General features: G+C 47.2%; 1 protein-coding gene and 1 long non-coding RNA gene across 4 annotated transcripts in view; one reads left to right on the top strand and one right to left on the bottom strand.

The window, feature by feature from the left end:
• The window catches only part of LOC141923933 (uncharacterized), a 40,456-nt gene extending 28,556 nt beyond the window's left edge, over positions 1-11,900 (top strand). Inside the window, exon 5 of one of the 2 annotated variants that reach the window (XR_012623431.1) lies at positions 11,681-11,900. This is a non-coding gene — a long non-coding RNA (uncharacterized LOC141923933). The remainder of the gene's footprint in view (positions 1-11,680) is intronic. The other variant, XR_012623433.1, reaches the window with a different exon arrangement.
• A 707-nt stretch (positions 11,901-12,607) lies between these two features.
• Positions 12,608-16,344, bottom strand: part of ETV6 (ETS variant transcription factor 6) — a 138,928-nt gene continuing 135,191 nt past the window's right edge. For both annotated transcript variants that reach the window (XM_074825653.1, XM_074825654.1), the window contains exon 8: positions 12,608-13,463. In XM_074825653.1, coding sequence (XP_074681754.1) covers positions 13,358-13,463 — 106 coding nt within the window. In that variant the 3' untranslated portion in view covers positions 12,608-13,357. The remainder of the gene's footprint in view (positions 13,464-16,344) is intronic.

Genomic DNA, 16,344 nt, shown 5'->3' with positions numbered 1-16,344 from the left:
CTCAGCTCTGCTGCCTGCGTGCTGCCTGCACGAGCACGTGGTCATGCGTAGGGGATTTCTGGAGGCAGCTGCCACACGAGGCTGCGGCAACGGGATCTCCTCACATGATGCTGAACAACAGAATTGAACCCCCCAAAATCCCCTCGGTGTTTTTCTTGGACTTCACCATGCAGCAAAGGACCAGAAGGGTTCAAGGGGAGAGGGAATTGCTCAGGGGCAATTGGGGACATTAGGAAAGTACCCGCTGCTGCTGTGAGCAGAGCAACACCCGTCTAGCTTGCAACACCCATCACCTTCCCCCAGCTCATCTCACTGAGGCTGCAAAGATCAAAATAGTGGTGGGAGCTGGCAAGTGAATCTCCTGCGGATTTCAGAGCCTGGGAATTACAGCAATCTTGTGTGGAGGTGGTTACTTCTGTGGCCAACTCCTTATCCAAGACGAAAGGGCTGGTTTTTGGAGGGTGCTGGAAGTGCGTGTTGCAGTGCCAAGGAAGCAGCCGGGAGACTGTGATGTGTTTTGGATAATCAGATGTAACTTGTACTGAAGTGAACTCTCTTTCTGGCGGATTTTTATCTTGGAAAGGATGGGGCTTTTCTCTAAAGCCTACATGTAGGGTGGTCTTGCCACAGGAGACCACCGGTGGAGGGCAACGGTGTGGGGAGACGTGGTGCTCCCTGGTGAGTAAAGGGGCAGCGCCTTGTGAAAGGCAGCAGGGTCCACCCATGGGAACTGGGGCTTCCCGTACAAACCATGGGGGTGCCCCGTTCTGCTGCTTGTGTCTTCGGTGTTCCTCTGCCCCTCTCTTGTTCCTCTGTCCGGCCACGAAAGGCATTAAACCCCAGACAGAGGAGCTATAGGCTCTTTTGAAGCAGACCTGTTGGGTTTGTTGGCCGCTCGCAGATGGTTCCAGAGAACAATTGTGAGGGGGCATAACTGAAAGGGAGAAGATAAACGGTGAGGGCTGCAGCTGAAAGCCTCGGAGAGCTGCGCACATATGAGCTCTTTTGAAGCACATCAACCAGCTGCCTGCACCTGCTGAGATAGCGGGACAGTCTCTAGCTCTGCCGTTCTGCAGTGCGCAAAGACTGCACCATGCCCCAGGAATTCACTTTTCCAGCCTGTTTTGCTTGAAAGGGTTGGTTAGACAGTGGAATAGGCTGCCCAGGGAGGTGGTGGAGTCACCATCCCTGGGTGTGTTTAAGGGTCGTTTAGATGAGATGTTGGGGGATGTGGTGTAGGGGAGAACTTTGTAGAGTCGGGCTGAGGGTTGGACTCGATGATCCCAAGGGTCTCCTCCAACCTGAATGATTCTGTGATTCTGTGATTCTATGATTCTATGAAAGTGAGTCACCGTGGAGCTGTGTTGGGTAGGGACAGGTGGTTAGATGACAGAAAACACAAAGAAAATGGCAGCATGGAGCTCCACGGGAAGCAGATGGCTACAGAGAGCTGGCCCAAGTGGGGAGATAGCTGGGCTGTGGTTTCCTAATTGCTTTAAACAGACTGAAGTCTTTTCCTCTCCTCAGTTTGGGATGTAGGTTCTCGCTGTCCATCTTGCAGCAGCGTCACTGTTTGCACAGTTGGGTGGTGAGTCAGATGATCGTGGAGCTGAAGCAGCTGAAAACCAGCCCCTTCTTTTCTGTCCAGGTTATTTTCGCCTAGGTCAGTGTGCATAGGGCTGGTCCGTGCACCGGGAGGGTGGTGGGAACACGTGGGAGGACCTGGGTTTACCAGACTAACATTTGTGGCTGAAAATGTGGGAGAGAGGCTTCTTGCTGTCAATTAGGGTAAGCCAGGTTGTGTTGGCTGCTCCAGAGGACAGGTCACAGGAGCGGTCAGAGCTGGGAAGCTGTTTCTCTACTGTATTTTTGTCCTTTTTTTCCCCTTGTTAGCCTCAGTCGCAGCTGTGTGTGCCTCTGGTTTCTGCAGCTGCTCCTGGAAGCAGCATGTTGTCTCCTGCTGGTTTGTAACAACTCATGCTTGTCGGTGGGCTGACACCTCTTCTTTCCCACACAGGCACATCCATTCCTGTATTCAGATGGATTTACCGCGTTATGTTCCCAATTTGGTTGCACGTTAAGACACTTAATTTCTGCAGATGCCAAAGGTGGCCTACAAGCTCAGGGACAGTTTCTGTGTCCATGGCCTGTGATTTATATTCAATTATGTTCTGTTTCAGCATTCATAAGATTTAAATTACAACCAAATAGTTCACTTGATTGTTCATGTTATGACCACAGCAGCTGATATAATCTGTGAAGCCGGAGGTAACACCTCTTGGTTTGAGTCCCGGTGGAGGGTGGGGGCAGATGTCACCTCTGAGGAACAAACTCCTTGGGGAAGCTGGGCTTAGCGATAGACTGGGTTAATAGCCCTCAGTCATAGCACAAGGGCTGTGAATTTTTTTTGTGCCTTTCTAGGGAAGCTGGCAACACTGCTATGAAACAGGAGATAAAAGACAACAGGGCAGTTATTTTGTGGACTGGAAATTGCTCACTCATTGCATATAGACCCCATGTGGCTGGGACCCACAGGAGTCATCTGTCTTTCTTACATAAAAAGTATCAAGGTGGAAAAAGTAGGAGTGAACTAGAGACAGAAGATGCTCATTTTCTGCCTAGGACTGCTTAAATGGCTCTTGAAGAGGTGAATCAATTGTTTTTCCCCTTTACTTTTCTGGCAGTCAGCCTTAGGCTCTAACGAGCTCATTACAAATAACCTGGTGCCCATCTCCAACAGGTGGAGGGGAGCAGGATCGCTCTGCCCTCCCCTCTGCAGCAGCAGCTACAGCTGCTGAGCAAAGCCTCACAACACTTTCCTTTTTCTTTCCAAAAAATGACTTCTCAACCCAAGACGTGAGCCTTGGTTGACATTTTGTGGAGGACGGATGAAAAAGGGCAGAGCTGAAACTCTTCCTTTTTTTGTAAACAAAAGCCGGGAGAAAAACAGTTGTTTTGAATTGAAAGAAAATGTTTTCATTGGAAAAATGAATAATTTCCTGAAAGACTTACAACCAAATGAAAAATGTTTCCTTCTTTCTAAAATTCTCTTGGATAAATATTTATGCTTTTGCAATCGGCCTCTCACACCCGTAGCTGTGCTCTGTTGTTTGCTTTTCAGCAGGGACCGGGCATCTCTCCCTCTGTCCCTTCCCATGCTGCGCACGTCTGCTTTGGCCACAGATGCTGCACTTAGGGGACACCCCCCCCCCCCCCCAACCCTTTTGCTGGTGGTCTGGAGCACGAAAGTTGAGTTCATCCCTGAAAAGGTCTCTATCAGGTCACCTGCCGTGAAGGTAAAATGGTGGCTTTATCCTCCCTTGCCAGTGAGTCTCTGTCACTGCACTTCCCAAAGCAGAAGCATTTGTTGAAGGGTGTTGATTGCCAGCCGGCTGAACATGAGCCAGCAGTGTGCCCAGGTCGCCAAGAAGGCAAATGGTATCCTGGCTTGTATCAGCAATAGCATGGCCAGCAGGGACAGGGAAGGGATCTGACCCCTGGACTCGGCACTGGTGAGGCCGCACCTCGATGAGTGTGTTCAGTTTTGGGCCCCTCACTCCAAAAAGGCCATTGAATGACTCGAGCGTGTCCAGAGAAGGGCAACGGAGCTGGTGCAGGGTCTGGAGCACAGGTCTGATGGGGAGCGGCTGAGGGAACTGGGGGGGTTTAGTCTGGAGAAGAGGAGGCTGAGGGGAGACCTCATGGCCCTCTACAACTCCCTGAAAGGAGGGTGCAGAGAGGGGGGATGAGTCTCTTGAGCCAAGGAACAAGCGCCAGGACAAGAGGGAATGGCCTCAAGCTGTGCCAGGGCAGGGTTAGACTGGCTTAAATTAGGAAGTATTTCTTTGCAGAAGGGGTTGTTGGGCGTTGGAATGGGCTGCCCAGGGCAGGGGTGGAGTCCCCATCCCTGGAGGGGTTGAAGAGTCGGGTTGACCCAGCGCTGAGGAATGTGGTGGAGTTGAGAATGGTCAGTGTGAGGTTAATGGTTGGACTGGAGGATCTTCAAGGTCTTTTCCATCCTTGATGATTCTGTGATTCTGTTTGGGAAACCAGATGCGTGTCTCCAGCGTGTCCCACCAGGCCTGTGCAGATGTCTTGGGTATCTCAAATGACATTTGTGTTTTGCTCCTGCCCTCCCTCCATGGAGACCAGCCCTTTCACTGAAGTTTTCCAAGGGGTTTCACTTGCCCAGTCCCTTGTCCACCGCTGAGCACCGCTCCCTAAGCCAGGCTCTTGCAAAGGTGGGGCGCAGGGCAGCGAAGAGGCTGGCTGAGCACGCAGACGTGGCGGGGCCTTGGCATTAGGCAAGGAAAACTCTGCAAAGCTGCTGGATCTGAGCTGTTTGGAAAGAGCAATGCAAGGTACCCTCAATAACGTACCCTAATGGATGTAGGAGCCTAAAGGAGCAGTCCAATTTCTAAATGCAAAACCAGTGGTTTCTGTTGACTTCAGCAAAAAGTGTGGGTTAATCGGTCCTTTTGGAAATTGGGCCGTATGTTCTTACGTCTTGAGATGGCTTGGCTTAATTTTATGAAGCGTTTCTTTTTTGTACACCAGACTTCTCTTTTGGTGTGAAAACATTTCTAATGAAACTCTTCTAATTGGAAAACACATGACTTGACAACCCTGGGCACCTAAGTCCTTGATAACTGGGTCTGAGGTTGATTTTGTGCTGTCAGATCATCTGTCTTGGGAGCTGATGGATGTCAGCAGTGAATCCAGATCTCTGCAAACTCCCATCCAAACAAATTATCTTTTTCACTTCAGGGTGGGAACTGGCTTGGTTGAGGAAGCTGCTGTGGGGGCTAAGTTTTATTTTGTAGCAAACCCTCAATTTTTCCTGGGTAGGATATTTTTGGTGGACACTGCTCAGCTCTCTGTGTTGCACAGATTTTATACAGCCCTAATTTCCACTGGCTTTAGCAGAGCAAAGGTGTCGCTTCATGCATGAAATTGTTAGCGCTGGAACTGCAGATCTGTCTGGCCCATTTTCCTCCTGTTCTGTGTAATGTTGAGGAAATTTCAGCAGTGGGTTGGACTATGTGAATCAAATGCTGGGTGAAGTCCTGGCCGTGTGACATTCGGTTGCCTGTTAATTATTCTTGCTTGCTGATTCCACTGAATTTTTAGGAGTGAACTGGGATGTGAGCCGGGGAGGCATGTGAAGAGGAAAAACCTTCATCTGTGAGACAGCCTGTTCCCGAGAGCATTCACCAATACTAAGAACATTTTGAAAAGAAATAAGGAAACAGGCAACCTCTTTTGCTGATGTATTTGCTACTGTATTTGCAGGCAATCTCCCCAGGGTCATTCCCAGGCAGGGACAAAGCCTTGTACCCTAGCTGGAGGGTTGGAAGAAGCATGGTTGTTGGGTTGCCTGGGCTCTCATGGGACTGAAATGGCTCCTCAATGTGGGTTTCTCCCTTTCCCCTTTCTGTTTCACATCAGCCAGTTCCCAAGAGGCTGACGTGCTCTCTGGAGCCTTTCCTGCAGGAGTGGCCCAGACAGCACCCCAAGAAACAAGGGTGGCTGCACCCTGCAAGCATTCTGAGCTGGGAGCAGCCCCTCCAGGAAGCTGTTGTACAATGGAGCTTCAGTTCCTGCCTTGCATTCTGCTTGTTTAGTTGGAAAACCAAGAATAGTGTGAGTCGCACTGATTGCAGTCGGTAAGGACCTTCGTGTATGGGTGGGAATACAGAATTCACAGAGTTTAGTGAAGAAAAGCATAGCGAGACCTAATGATTGGGAGTGGAGTTAAGATACAGTTAAATGGAAAGGAAGGGACAGATTTTAATCAGGGGATGATTAACCTTTGGTACAGAGGAGGTGGAGTCCTCATTCTGCAGGTCTTTGAATCAAGACTGGTTCATATCCTGCAAGCATGCACTAGCCAAGCCAAAGTTACTGACCTTGGCCCTGCCCTTGGGAAGGCATGTGGTGAACACTCCCAGCTTTCATCTTTGTGATCATCCAAACTGACTCGTTACTTGCCTCAGCTTTCATGCCATCCCTGCTTCTTTTCCTCTCTTTCTTCTGATGGGTCATGTGCTCACATCTTTATGGAGCCCACAGGAAACAATACCTGCTTTGTCTGAGCTGTCTTCACTCCAGTTCCTTCCCTTTGCCTTGTCAAACACCAGGAAGGGTTGGCTTGAGAACTTTGTCCATTTAGCAGAGCTTGGCTTCAACTCAATAACCCCAGGCTAACAGTGTTTATCAGGCGGCAGGAGATCAATTCTAATTCCTGAACAGTTATCATTCTTCCTGTTGCGGCTGTTCTCCAGCACTTTGAGATGCTGAGAAACTTTATGCACAGGTGTTTGCAGGAGGCAAAGAGATTGATGTGTCCCTGCAGGTTTTACAACTGATCATATCAGTCATAATGACCTCTATTGTCTTACAGGAGGGCTCTGTGTTTTCTTTGTTTTCTTTTTTTCCCCCCTAAATGTTGGTTGTAGTTTGAAGGAGCCAGCTCAGTGCAATCACAGAAAGAGGGTCTGCCTGGTGTTAAATTGGTATCTCAGCCTGGTGTCTGTGCTGGAATATACCTGATGCTCTACTGAGGCTGGCAGAGATGCATGCACTTACTTTTGTTGATAAATGGACAACATTGAAGTAAACGTCTGCACCGCTCCAATTCTCTATAGGAATTGCCAGATTATTTTTTTTTTTGCCATTTGTATGTTTAGCCTGCCTCAGTCTGACAAGATTCACAGGAAGAAATTGGTGTCCTGCAGAGGGAACCATTACACACAACCTAAGCTTTACCCTTCCAGTCTAACCAGGGGCACTTGGCTGGCGGAGGGCCGGTCAATAAGCAAACAGGTTGCTCGGCTTTTGATGATCAACCGTGGAACATGGTCGTTAAGCACTGTTAATGCTGTCCTTTTGAGCAAATGAGGGCTGTTATGGCAGGGATACAACATTACTGCCACAGGGGATGAGGAAAAAGGCCGTTTCATTCCCTGGTGACATGGCCACCGTTGGAGCCAGCTCGGGCTGAGCGAGGGGGCTGGTGGGCGGCAGGTCCCTGTGTGCTCAGCAGCAAGGCCTGCGCTGCTGACGTCTCTCCGTGTAGGGGGCGTGTAGGGGGCAGCTGCCTGCTGAGCACCCACACCCCGCTCCCCTTTTCTTAAGGCAGCAAGGTGAGGAAAGCGCGGACTGGAGGGATGAAGGTAGGAAGACAGGCTCTTGCCGCTCTTTTTCTGCCTTGGCTGCAAAATGACACATAATTTTTGAGTTGGTTGGGGGAAACACGTAGGAACATCTAGAATGAAGAAACCGATGTGATTTTGTTCATCAGTGGGCACAGTCCTGTCTTACATTTTGTGCTGGAGTTGCAGCAGCCCTGACATTGATTTCTTGGCACCTCATGTCCTTGCCTCTTTTAGAAGTAGGTGCTGGGAAGCTCATCCTCCAGCATCACCCGACTTTCTTTTGGGCTCTTAGGAGACTGTCCAGTGAGGGGAAAGCTTGAACAGAGCTATATCCCTTTCCTTCCTCCCTCCCCAGCCTCCTCCTCCTTGCTGGGCCTGGTGGGATGGCAGTGTGTGTTTAGCTGTTTCTTCTGAAAAAGCTCATGAATTAGGGCACCATTCTCCTATCACGTGGGTATAATTTGGCATGGCTTCCAGTTCTGCTGGGCTTTGCATGGGGCGAGAAGGAATGCTGCTGTCTGCAGCAAAACTGGGCAAGGAGATGCCCAGGGTGAATCCAGTGTAGCTGGCAGATACCTGGGTGGATGGGAATCCAGTACGGAGAGAGCTGTGGTAGCTCCACCTGGCCCTGTGCTATTAGAAAATTTACACCGACACACCAGTCCTTTCTTTCAGGTGATTAATGAAGCATGCTTGGGTTTTGGCTTCATACCATGGTAGGGCATCCTCTCTGTGTGGCCTCACACCTTTCATAGGTGGCTCTTTCTGCATTGCTGGGAAGCTGCTTGGGTTTCAAACTGAAGTCAGGATTGTCTGAATCAGTATAAGTCTTTGAGTGGAAAAAAGGCATGTGCTAGTTTGTTTGCTCATGCCTCATAGGTAGAATCATCTGGGAGAAATGAAAACCTTCCTGCTAAGTATTACTTTAAAATGGGTTTCTACGTAATTAAAAAATGCTGCTGTCAGCTCCTCACCAGCAGCCTTTCTAAGTCCTGGGGGTGCGTGGCCAGTCATTGAGGTCCTCTTTGACACCCTTGCAAACCCTTTGCCATCTCTCCTGGTCAGCGCTGGGCAGTGTTACGGAGGCAGCAGGCACCATCGTGCCCGTGGTAGCCGTAGTCTGTAAATGTGTGCGTCATCCACGATCCCCGTGCTGGTGTTGGCCTGGTAGCGTTCCTTTACAGCTGAATTCATTTTGAAAATGGGAGAGGAAGATGGATTGGGCACGCACTGCTGGGCCTCTTCTGTCCTGCAGCCTCCAAAGGATGTTGTTCTCTAACGTCTCTCTGGGCTCAAGACTAGTTCTTGAGCTGAGACTAACCCTCACTGGAGCGATAGCCAAAACCACCAAGGACTTCCTCTGTACACCTTCAACCTGCAGCGTTTGCTGTTGTTCAGAGTGCACAGAAAGCTGTGAGAGGGTGTAGGATACATCTATTTCCTCTTCTAAAATGAAGGGAAATGGCCTGAAGGGATTAATTAGGGAGCAGCACACTTTGTTTCCTTCTTGCTTGCTGTCTTGGTTGAGAGAGGGGTTTGTTTAGTGCTTAGTCCTTTGCTTGTCGCTTAAAAACAACAGTGAAAGACAACCAAGAACAAAAACTGAGCAAGGGGCAGCTGAGTGGATAACCCAGAGATAACCAGATTATCATGGGGTCATCCTGAGCCATCGCTGGGATCCAAACAATTTAAAGAATATGCAAATCATTGTGCCGCCTCATTTTTGGTTTTCCCTTCTATATCCTCTCCAAGAGAAGGAAGGAGAACGAGGTACACCCATCTAGGCACTAGTGGGGCACTCTGCTCAGCTCTCAGGGCAGGCAGCAAAGTAACAACTCCAAGGGACAGCCTTAACTTTTCCAAACGACACTTCCCAGGGAAGATCCAGGCACTGTTCATACCTGTTTGGGCATGGGAAGCCTGCAGGTTTCTTTTCCTGATTGAAAACAGCTTCTATGTGCTGTAGATACTTGGGTACCATAGTTTTTAAAAAGAAAGGACCTTGTAGCAATGATTGCACCAACAAAATTTGGCATTCCCACTTTTATATTAAATTTTTTTTTATTGAGATGATGTAATTACAGGCATTTTAAAAATTATTTGCAACTCACTGGCCCTGAGAATAGGCTTTTTTGTTTGTTTTTGTTTAGTTACATTCATTTGATTCAGTCCCTTAGCCCCACACCTTAAAAAAACAAAAAGCCATCATCAATAAAAACAGACTAGAATTTTATTTAAAAAAAAAAGACCTCGAACTGATGCATTCTGGATTTGCACACGGTTGCAGTCTGACAAAGAGATCTGGAGAATGCGTGCGTGGAGGTTGAAATCTGGGGAGGGTGGCAGCAACTTAGTGTTCACAGAAAGGGCCCTGGTAGTGTTCTTTGGATGGAGAGGCAGTTTCAAACTTAAAATCAAAAGGTTTCAAACTTCAAATCAAGAAAACATTCTGCTGTGGAACTGCAGCGTGTCCTACCTGACCGGCTTGTGGCTTGTTCGGATTTGTAGCAAGCTGATGGCAATGAAGGTCCCACGTAACTGCACAGTGTGAGGCTGCTTTGTTGGAAGTTGGGAGTGACCTCTGGAAGTCATCTGGTCCAACCCCCCCTGCTCAAGCAGGGCCACCTAGGGCCAGTTGCCCAGGATGGTGTCCAGACGGCTTTTGCACGTCTCCAAGGGTGAGACTCTTTCTCCCTTTTCCCACTTGCTTTGGTGGCAAAGGCAGAAAGTTTGGCTGCTTTGCTTCTGGCAAATTCTACACAGGGGAATCAGAAATTGGGGAGGGAAGGCAGGTATCAGGGTTGGTGGAAAGACAGTGTTACCTTTGCTAGCCCAGACAGGCAGCTCAGTGCGTTAATGCTGTGTTTGCACTCCACGCATCTGCCATTTGGATGTGAGGTAGATGGGAATCTGTCTACTGCAGCTGCTCTAGCCTGGTTTTATTTATTTTAAGTCATAGCGGGTAAACTAGCTTCCAAGATCCCAAGAGCTGTTCAAATCCTGCAGCTCCCACAACAGGTCCCACGTCCCTGCAGTTCTGGCAGCTGCAGTGCCACTCGCTGCTGCACCACGCAGACCTGGCAGAAGGCAGGGGACAGCACCCACCAGAAAGGGCCCCTGTGACACCCGTCTGCTCCAAGTTCAAAGGCTATTTTCATTCCAACTAGCATCAACCTTGAGAGAACTTCTTCTCTGTGGTTGTGGTGGAGAAGACGTTGTCTTAAGACGTCCTTTATGGGTGAACTGGAAGAGTTTTCAACAGCCACCAAATATTTCTTCCCTTTGACTTAGATTCTGCAGGTGAAAGTGATTGCATTTTTGGTAAAGGTGAATTTTTCCGCTCCAGAATTTCCCCTAAGAAATTTCCCTATGGGATTTCAGGATTCCTTGCTTTTTCCCATCTTACCCAATGCTGAGGATGAACTTTGTTTGCTAGCATACACAGTGAGCGTATGGGCTTCTACTGGTGGATTGTCTCTCGTTCTCTGTGTTTTGCAGTGTGCCCTGTGGCCATGACAAAAACCTGTGGCTCATCAGAGCACTTTATATAGAAGGTCCCTATCATCTTTTTTTTTCCCTCACCATCTGGTAACAGTAGCTGCAGCAGGCAAAAGAAAATAATGCAGTTATGCAGCTGTCACAGCCAGAGCAGTAAAGGATCTGAATTGTTCCCTGCACAAACTCGGCTGCTTTCTACCACCGAACACCCTAAGAAACACAAGAAACCAGCACAAGCCTTTCTTTATGTGGATACTTCTGATCACACTTCATCTGTCATTCTTATTCACCTCCTCACCACACCTCTTCACCTCAGCTCCTGAGACATGGCTGCAGCTTGGCTGCCCTTGAGCGGGGTGGCAGAGTAACTCCCTGGCCCCTCGGTTTCAAGGGACCTTTGGTTTCAGGTCTGGAACCCCTGAAGTCCCTCAGGGTCTCCCAATCTCGCACCTCCTGAGCTCCACGGACTTCAGAGTCGTGACAGAGACAGGTTGTCTGCTCATCTTTCTGATACACACTCTTGCTTTTTGAGGCAGAAAAAGTAAAGTACGGGGTGTGCTTGGACTTGTAACATATTGACTATGATTTAATAAAAAAATGTGACTGGGAAAAGCTTAGGGAGAGATGTATGCCCTGTCATTCCTCATCAGATAGCGGCTCTGAAAGTATCTGTCCTCTTTGTACGATGCCTATCTACACCCTTAACAAAGCTGTTCCTTCTACGACCCGTGGCTCAATATTAAGTCTTTTGTGAGACTGGACTATTTCTGTTTAAACATAGGGGACACTACTCATTGCCGAGTGCCATTTTTTCCTGGATAGATTAACCTTCTTGTTAAATATGTGGTAAGATCAAATGTTGTGTTGGTTTAATAGATGATAAAAGCTCTATCGTGGCAATGTATCTCATTTTTTGGTTGAAACAGATTAGATTAGCCCATTGATTTTTTCCATTTCTAGTATGTGTGTTCCCATAAAAGAAACTTTCTGTTTTAATGAACTGGTGTGGACGTGCTTTCTTCCAGACACATGTGATTCCTGCACGGTTTCTCTACGCATCTTCTCCCTCTGCAAGCATCATTTCTGCTGCTAGATCTTCCTTCCATTAAGAGGACCACTGATGATGGACCGCTGGATGCCCGCACACCACAGACTTTCCTGCCATGGTGGCCCAAGCAACGTGAAATGAAAAAGGCCAGTAGTTTCTCTTGTATTGGACATCAAGGACTGCTGAGCTTCCTGCAACCAAACTAGGCATAGCTCTTCACCTCATGCAAAGCACCCTCAGTGCAGCAAACCAAATCGGGGGTGTAAAAAATGGGGCACCTCACAACCACAACAAAACCAAAAACCAAGAAAGCAATGTGGCTGTAGGGTTTCTTTTTTTCTTGTCTTTTAAATCATGTTAAAAATGGGCAAGCTGAGACAAGCTCCCTTGATGGCAGAGCTGTGGGGTGGGGGAGGGTCGTGGGAGGCATAAAAAAACCCAAATCCCAAAACAAAGCCAAAATCAATTACAAGTTACAAGCATAGCTATTTGGTCTCTAGTTCTCTACCATCAGTTTTCAGATGGGTGAATCATCTACCTCTCCAGCAGCACAAAATGATCCTGGAGAGGTTTCTGAGTAATACAAACCATGTGATAGGTCCCTTTGCTTTCTCCCTATGATGTGAGGAACAGTCCTTCACCTTTCACCCCAAAATTGCTAGCAGGTATAAGAAACACCCCTCCCTTTTGTAATTACAGATGCTTCAGCCTTCACTTTTTTATAGAAAGCTTTGAGCTGAAATTCTGCATTGTGGATGTATTGTGGGGGTTACATATATATACATATATATATGAAATGTTTCTATATATACACATATATATGTATTTGTCCCCGTCGTCCCTCCCCCCAGCTCCATTCTATCACTTCTTTGCTAGAGGGAGGGAAAACGTCAACATCAGTCTATTGCAGAGGTTTGTCACATTTATTTTTCTCCTCCCCGGAGCACTTAGGTGATTGGTTTTGGTCCATATTCCAGCAGTTAATAGCCACTCGCAGGACTCATCGTGAGCCCAAGCTCTGCTGGGATGATAGCCCAGCCTATGCGTGAAGGGTGACTCCTCTTCGTTTGACAGGTATGTGTGGTGAATTCTTTTGGTAGCTTCAACATATTTCCCAGTGGCAGCACATGTAAATTGATCGGAGCAAACTGGAACCCTTGAGCAAATCCCTTCTGTGATGCTACTGTTTTATGCGGTGTTATGTCATGAGACTTGCACAGAAAATAAGAGCGCTCTATTTCCATAGGAAAGCCTTCCAAAAGAAAAAAAAAAAAAAAAAAAAGCGTAATCTGACGTCTTGTCCTATGTGAGATAAGGAAAGTCAAACTGCATGTTTATTAGGGAAAAAAAAAACAAAACCAAAAAAACCCCCAAAACTGAAACAAACCAAAAAGAAAGAAAGAACTCAAGGGAGACTTTGTAGGAACAGTGAAGTAGTGCATAAGTCCAGGCTTTTTCCCCTTTACTTTTCTGCCAGCACCACTTCTGCCTGTTAGTTTGTTTTGTTAAGGTGCTTCAGGTCCTGCGTGGTCTTCAAGCTAAGCGGCGACCCCAAGTACTGCTTCTGTGTTGTTGCTTCCCCTCCCAAACTGTGCCAGCCATTCGGGCAAGATGTTCCTCCCACGGACCCACAGAGGCGGTGCACCAGTTCCCTTCAGCACTCATCTTCTTGGTATATTTGTTCATCCAGTTCCTGGGATTCAAGGTGCTCGAGGCGGTCTGTTCGGCCACTCATAATCTCATCTGGGGTCTTCATGAACCTGCACAACAGAGAAAAAAGTGAATTTCCCAGTGGTTTCAGCTTTTACCTTCATCAAGACATTGAGGCCCCTGAGCTCTACAGCTCCTCAAATCATCTTTGCTGTATCCTCCCATGCCTTAGTATTTCCCAGCTTCTCCTCAGCCTAATGATGTCTTCCCTCCTCCAAACCTGGAAAGGAAACCAAAAACATGACAGGCATTTACCCCTGCTCCTTGAAAGTCCAAAACTGAACCAAATCCTATAATCTTTTCCAAAGAATAGTATTTACTCCTTTCCTTCTCCCTCCTATTGCTTGCTGTTGTCACATAAGATGCTGGTATGCCACAGGTACACTCATTTATGGTGTCTGGTGACAGAAACATTAAAGACCTTTACGGCCAGCACATTTCAAAGCAAAAGCACTTGCAAAGCGTGGAGAGGCAGAGGGCTACTGGTTTGTGCAGGCTTGTGTGTAGCTTAGCAAAGAGGAATACGAAACACCAAAGGTTTGGTGGAAAAAGTCAAGAACCGAGTCAGAACAAGTTCTGGGAAATGAAAAAAGCCCTGAAAGAAAAAGCTTTTGGGCTAGGGAACTGTGAGCAAAGACAGTTTCTTCCTGTGTGATTGTAGCAAGCGTAATTGTAATGAAGCAGCATCCTCTGTAAATGAATGCCACGGCTCCCAGCACTAATGTCTTGATGCAGTGAGTCTGTGGGGGGCTAGAAACAGAAACTGCCTCTGGGGAGGCACGGCAGCAGTAGGAAATGGGAAAGGACATCCACCAGCCTGCAGATCAGGTCTGCAGTCTTGATCTTTGCCAGGATGCTTTTGTGTGCTACTGCACAGAGATAGCACAGAAAAGCTCTGCTTTTGCTTTCTGAATTTAATGGCGTAGGAAGAGAGAGCGGCACAGGAAGGATGAAATCCTAGTTTAAACACAAATCACTTTCCTAACTCATAAGTACTTCTGGAGAAATTAGGATGAAAGATGTTTATGCTGGAAGTGTTACAAAATTTCACAGTCTTTCATTAATGATGTACTGGCTAACATTCAGCTGCACAAAATGTGTTAATCAGAGGAGCTGATTTTATTTCAGGTTGATGATACACGCAGTATCCTTGCCCCAGTGAAAACAAAACTAACTGACAGGAGCCTCGTTACTATCACCAACCCAGAAAAATCACTGCTGCAGCTAATGGGCAAGACTGGCCTCCTCTTCTGCCTCTGAGGTTATAAAGCTGAGGGCTTTTCATCTGAAAAATCCAAAGTCTCTCAGCAAATGCATAGCACAGCCTGGAACTAACCTTTTGCCACCCCTTCTAATTTTGGAAATCATGTGCACATATGCATTTAGGGAAAAAAAAAAAAAAAAAAAAGGACGGTGACTCACTGCTGTGTCACTCCCATTTGTATGCTGGAAGAACACTGCTGATATAAATGGTGTTACGGTGGTGAAAAACGAGCATACAGAAGTGGTGAATCAGTCCCCAGCTACACAGTGAAAACGCATCACAGCCTACAGGCCAGACTGCCCTGATTTAAACCCTGTGCCTGTCTTGTTGATCTTGCATGAGGATGAAATCAAAACAGCGAGTGATCCCACTGCCCTCCCTACCTTCTGTCTGCTCTGTTTCCTAAACCATGTGGGAAATGGGCTGATGTGAACCGTGCCACAGTACTTTGAGTGGTCTTTCTGGTCTGGGTTTTAACTCATGACAAGGAACTCAAAGCATGGGTATTTGCAGTAGCATTTGATTAAATTTTAAAAAAACAACCTGGAACTACAAGCTAACGAAGAAACAGTATCTGTGACCTCTTTATTTGCAGAAGACACTCAGGCAACCTATTAGAAACCCTTCTCTGACTCCATTTTCCTTAAAGCTCTGTATCTGCAGATGACAACTGCCTGCGTGTTACTTATAAAGTCACATTTCCTATTATTTCTGTGCTTGCGAGAAATAGCCAAGAAAGGCACATTAATGGCTTGATTTTTTGCAGCTGTTCTTCTTTTTCTCTTCAGATATAAATAGGTCTAAGAAAACAACATCAATAAGTTTTTATTGGGAATTGTGCAAAAAATGCTTTGTTGTTTATTTTCCAGTTTCCGAAGGAAATGAGGTTTATATGCTCATGTTTTATACTGCCTGGTGACCTTTGAGTCTGTTGGTCAATTTTGGGCAAGTCTGACAGAGGAACTGAGGTCTCCAAGGGTATTAAGTTTCTACAGTTTTGAGAAAACAGGGAGCCTGGTTGAGAAGAGATGGGACTCCTGTTTTGCTTGTGCCCCCACTGAAGGAGAGGCTCCAAGATAAGCACATTCACTCTTCAGCATCACAGAGTTCCCCCGGGGCAGCGCAGTCTTCACACAAAGCCATAGCGATGCAGGTTCCCTTGGTGCTGCTGCTGCTGGAGCAACCTTGTTTTAACTTTCCGCAAAAAAAAAATTAAAATCATGCGGCTGATTTTGCCTGTGATTCCTTCTTCCCTTCGCTCTCCTTCCCCCATCTAAGTCTCCTTCTAAGAGCTGACATAAACAAGACATTCCACAGAAACCTTTTCAGCTGTAGATAGTTTTAAGTGCTAATGCAGTTCTGTTAGCTATTTAAGAAAACAAACTCCAAGACTGCCTTCCTATTGATATCATTTCCAAGCACATTACTAGATCCAGACCACTGACATCAAAGCAGTCTTTGGTCTGAGTTCAGTGCTCTGTGGGTCAGACGTACGCACTAGGATTTGCTGGTCTAGTCTGAAGAGGACTGGAGTGCTCTCGCTCTCCGCCAGCCGCACTCAAGTTTGTGCTAGTAACTCCCCGCTTTACCACTGTTTCAGGCACTATCTCCTAAATTCTTGGTTGTATCATCCAACCTAACACATTAGGTTTCATGAACAGCTCTTG

The sequence above is a fragment of the Strix aluco genome, chromosome 5, assembly GCF_031877795.1.
Source record: "Strix aluco isolate bStrAlu1 chromosome 5, bStrAlu1.hap1, whole genome shotgun sequence".
NCBI lineage: Eukaryota > Metazoa > Chordata > Aves > Strigiformes > Strigidae > Strix > Strix aluco.
Note: the sequence above shows the minus strand (reverse complement) of the source record. Positions and strands in the feature narration are given on the sequence as shown.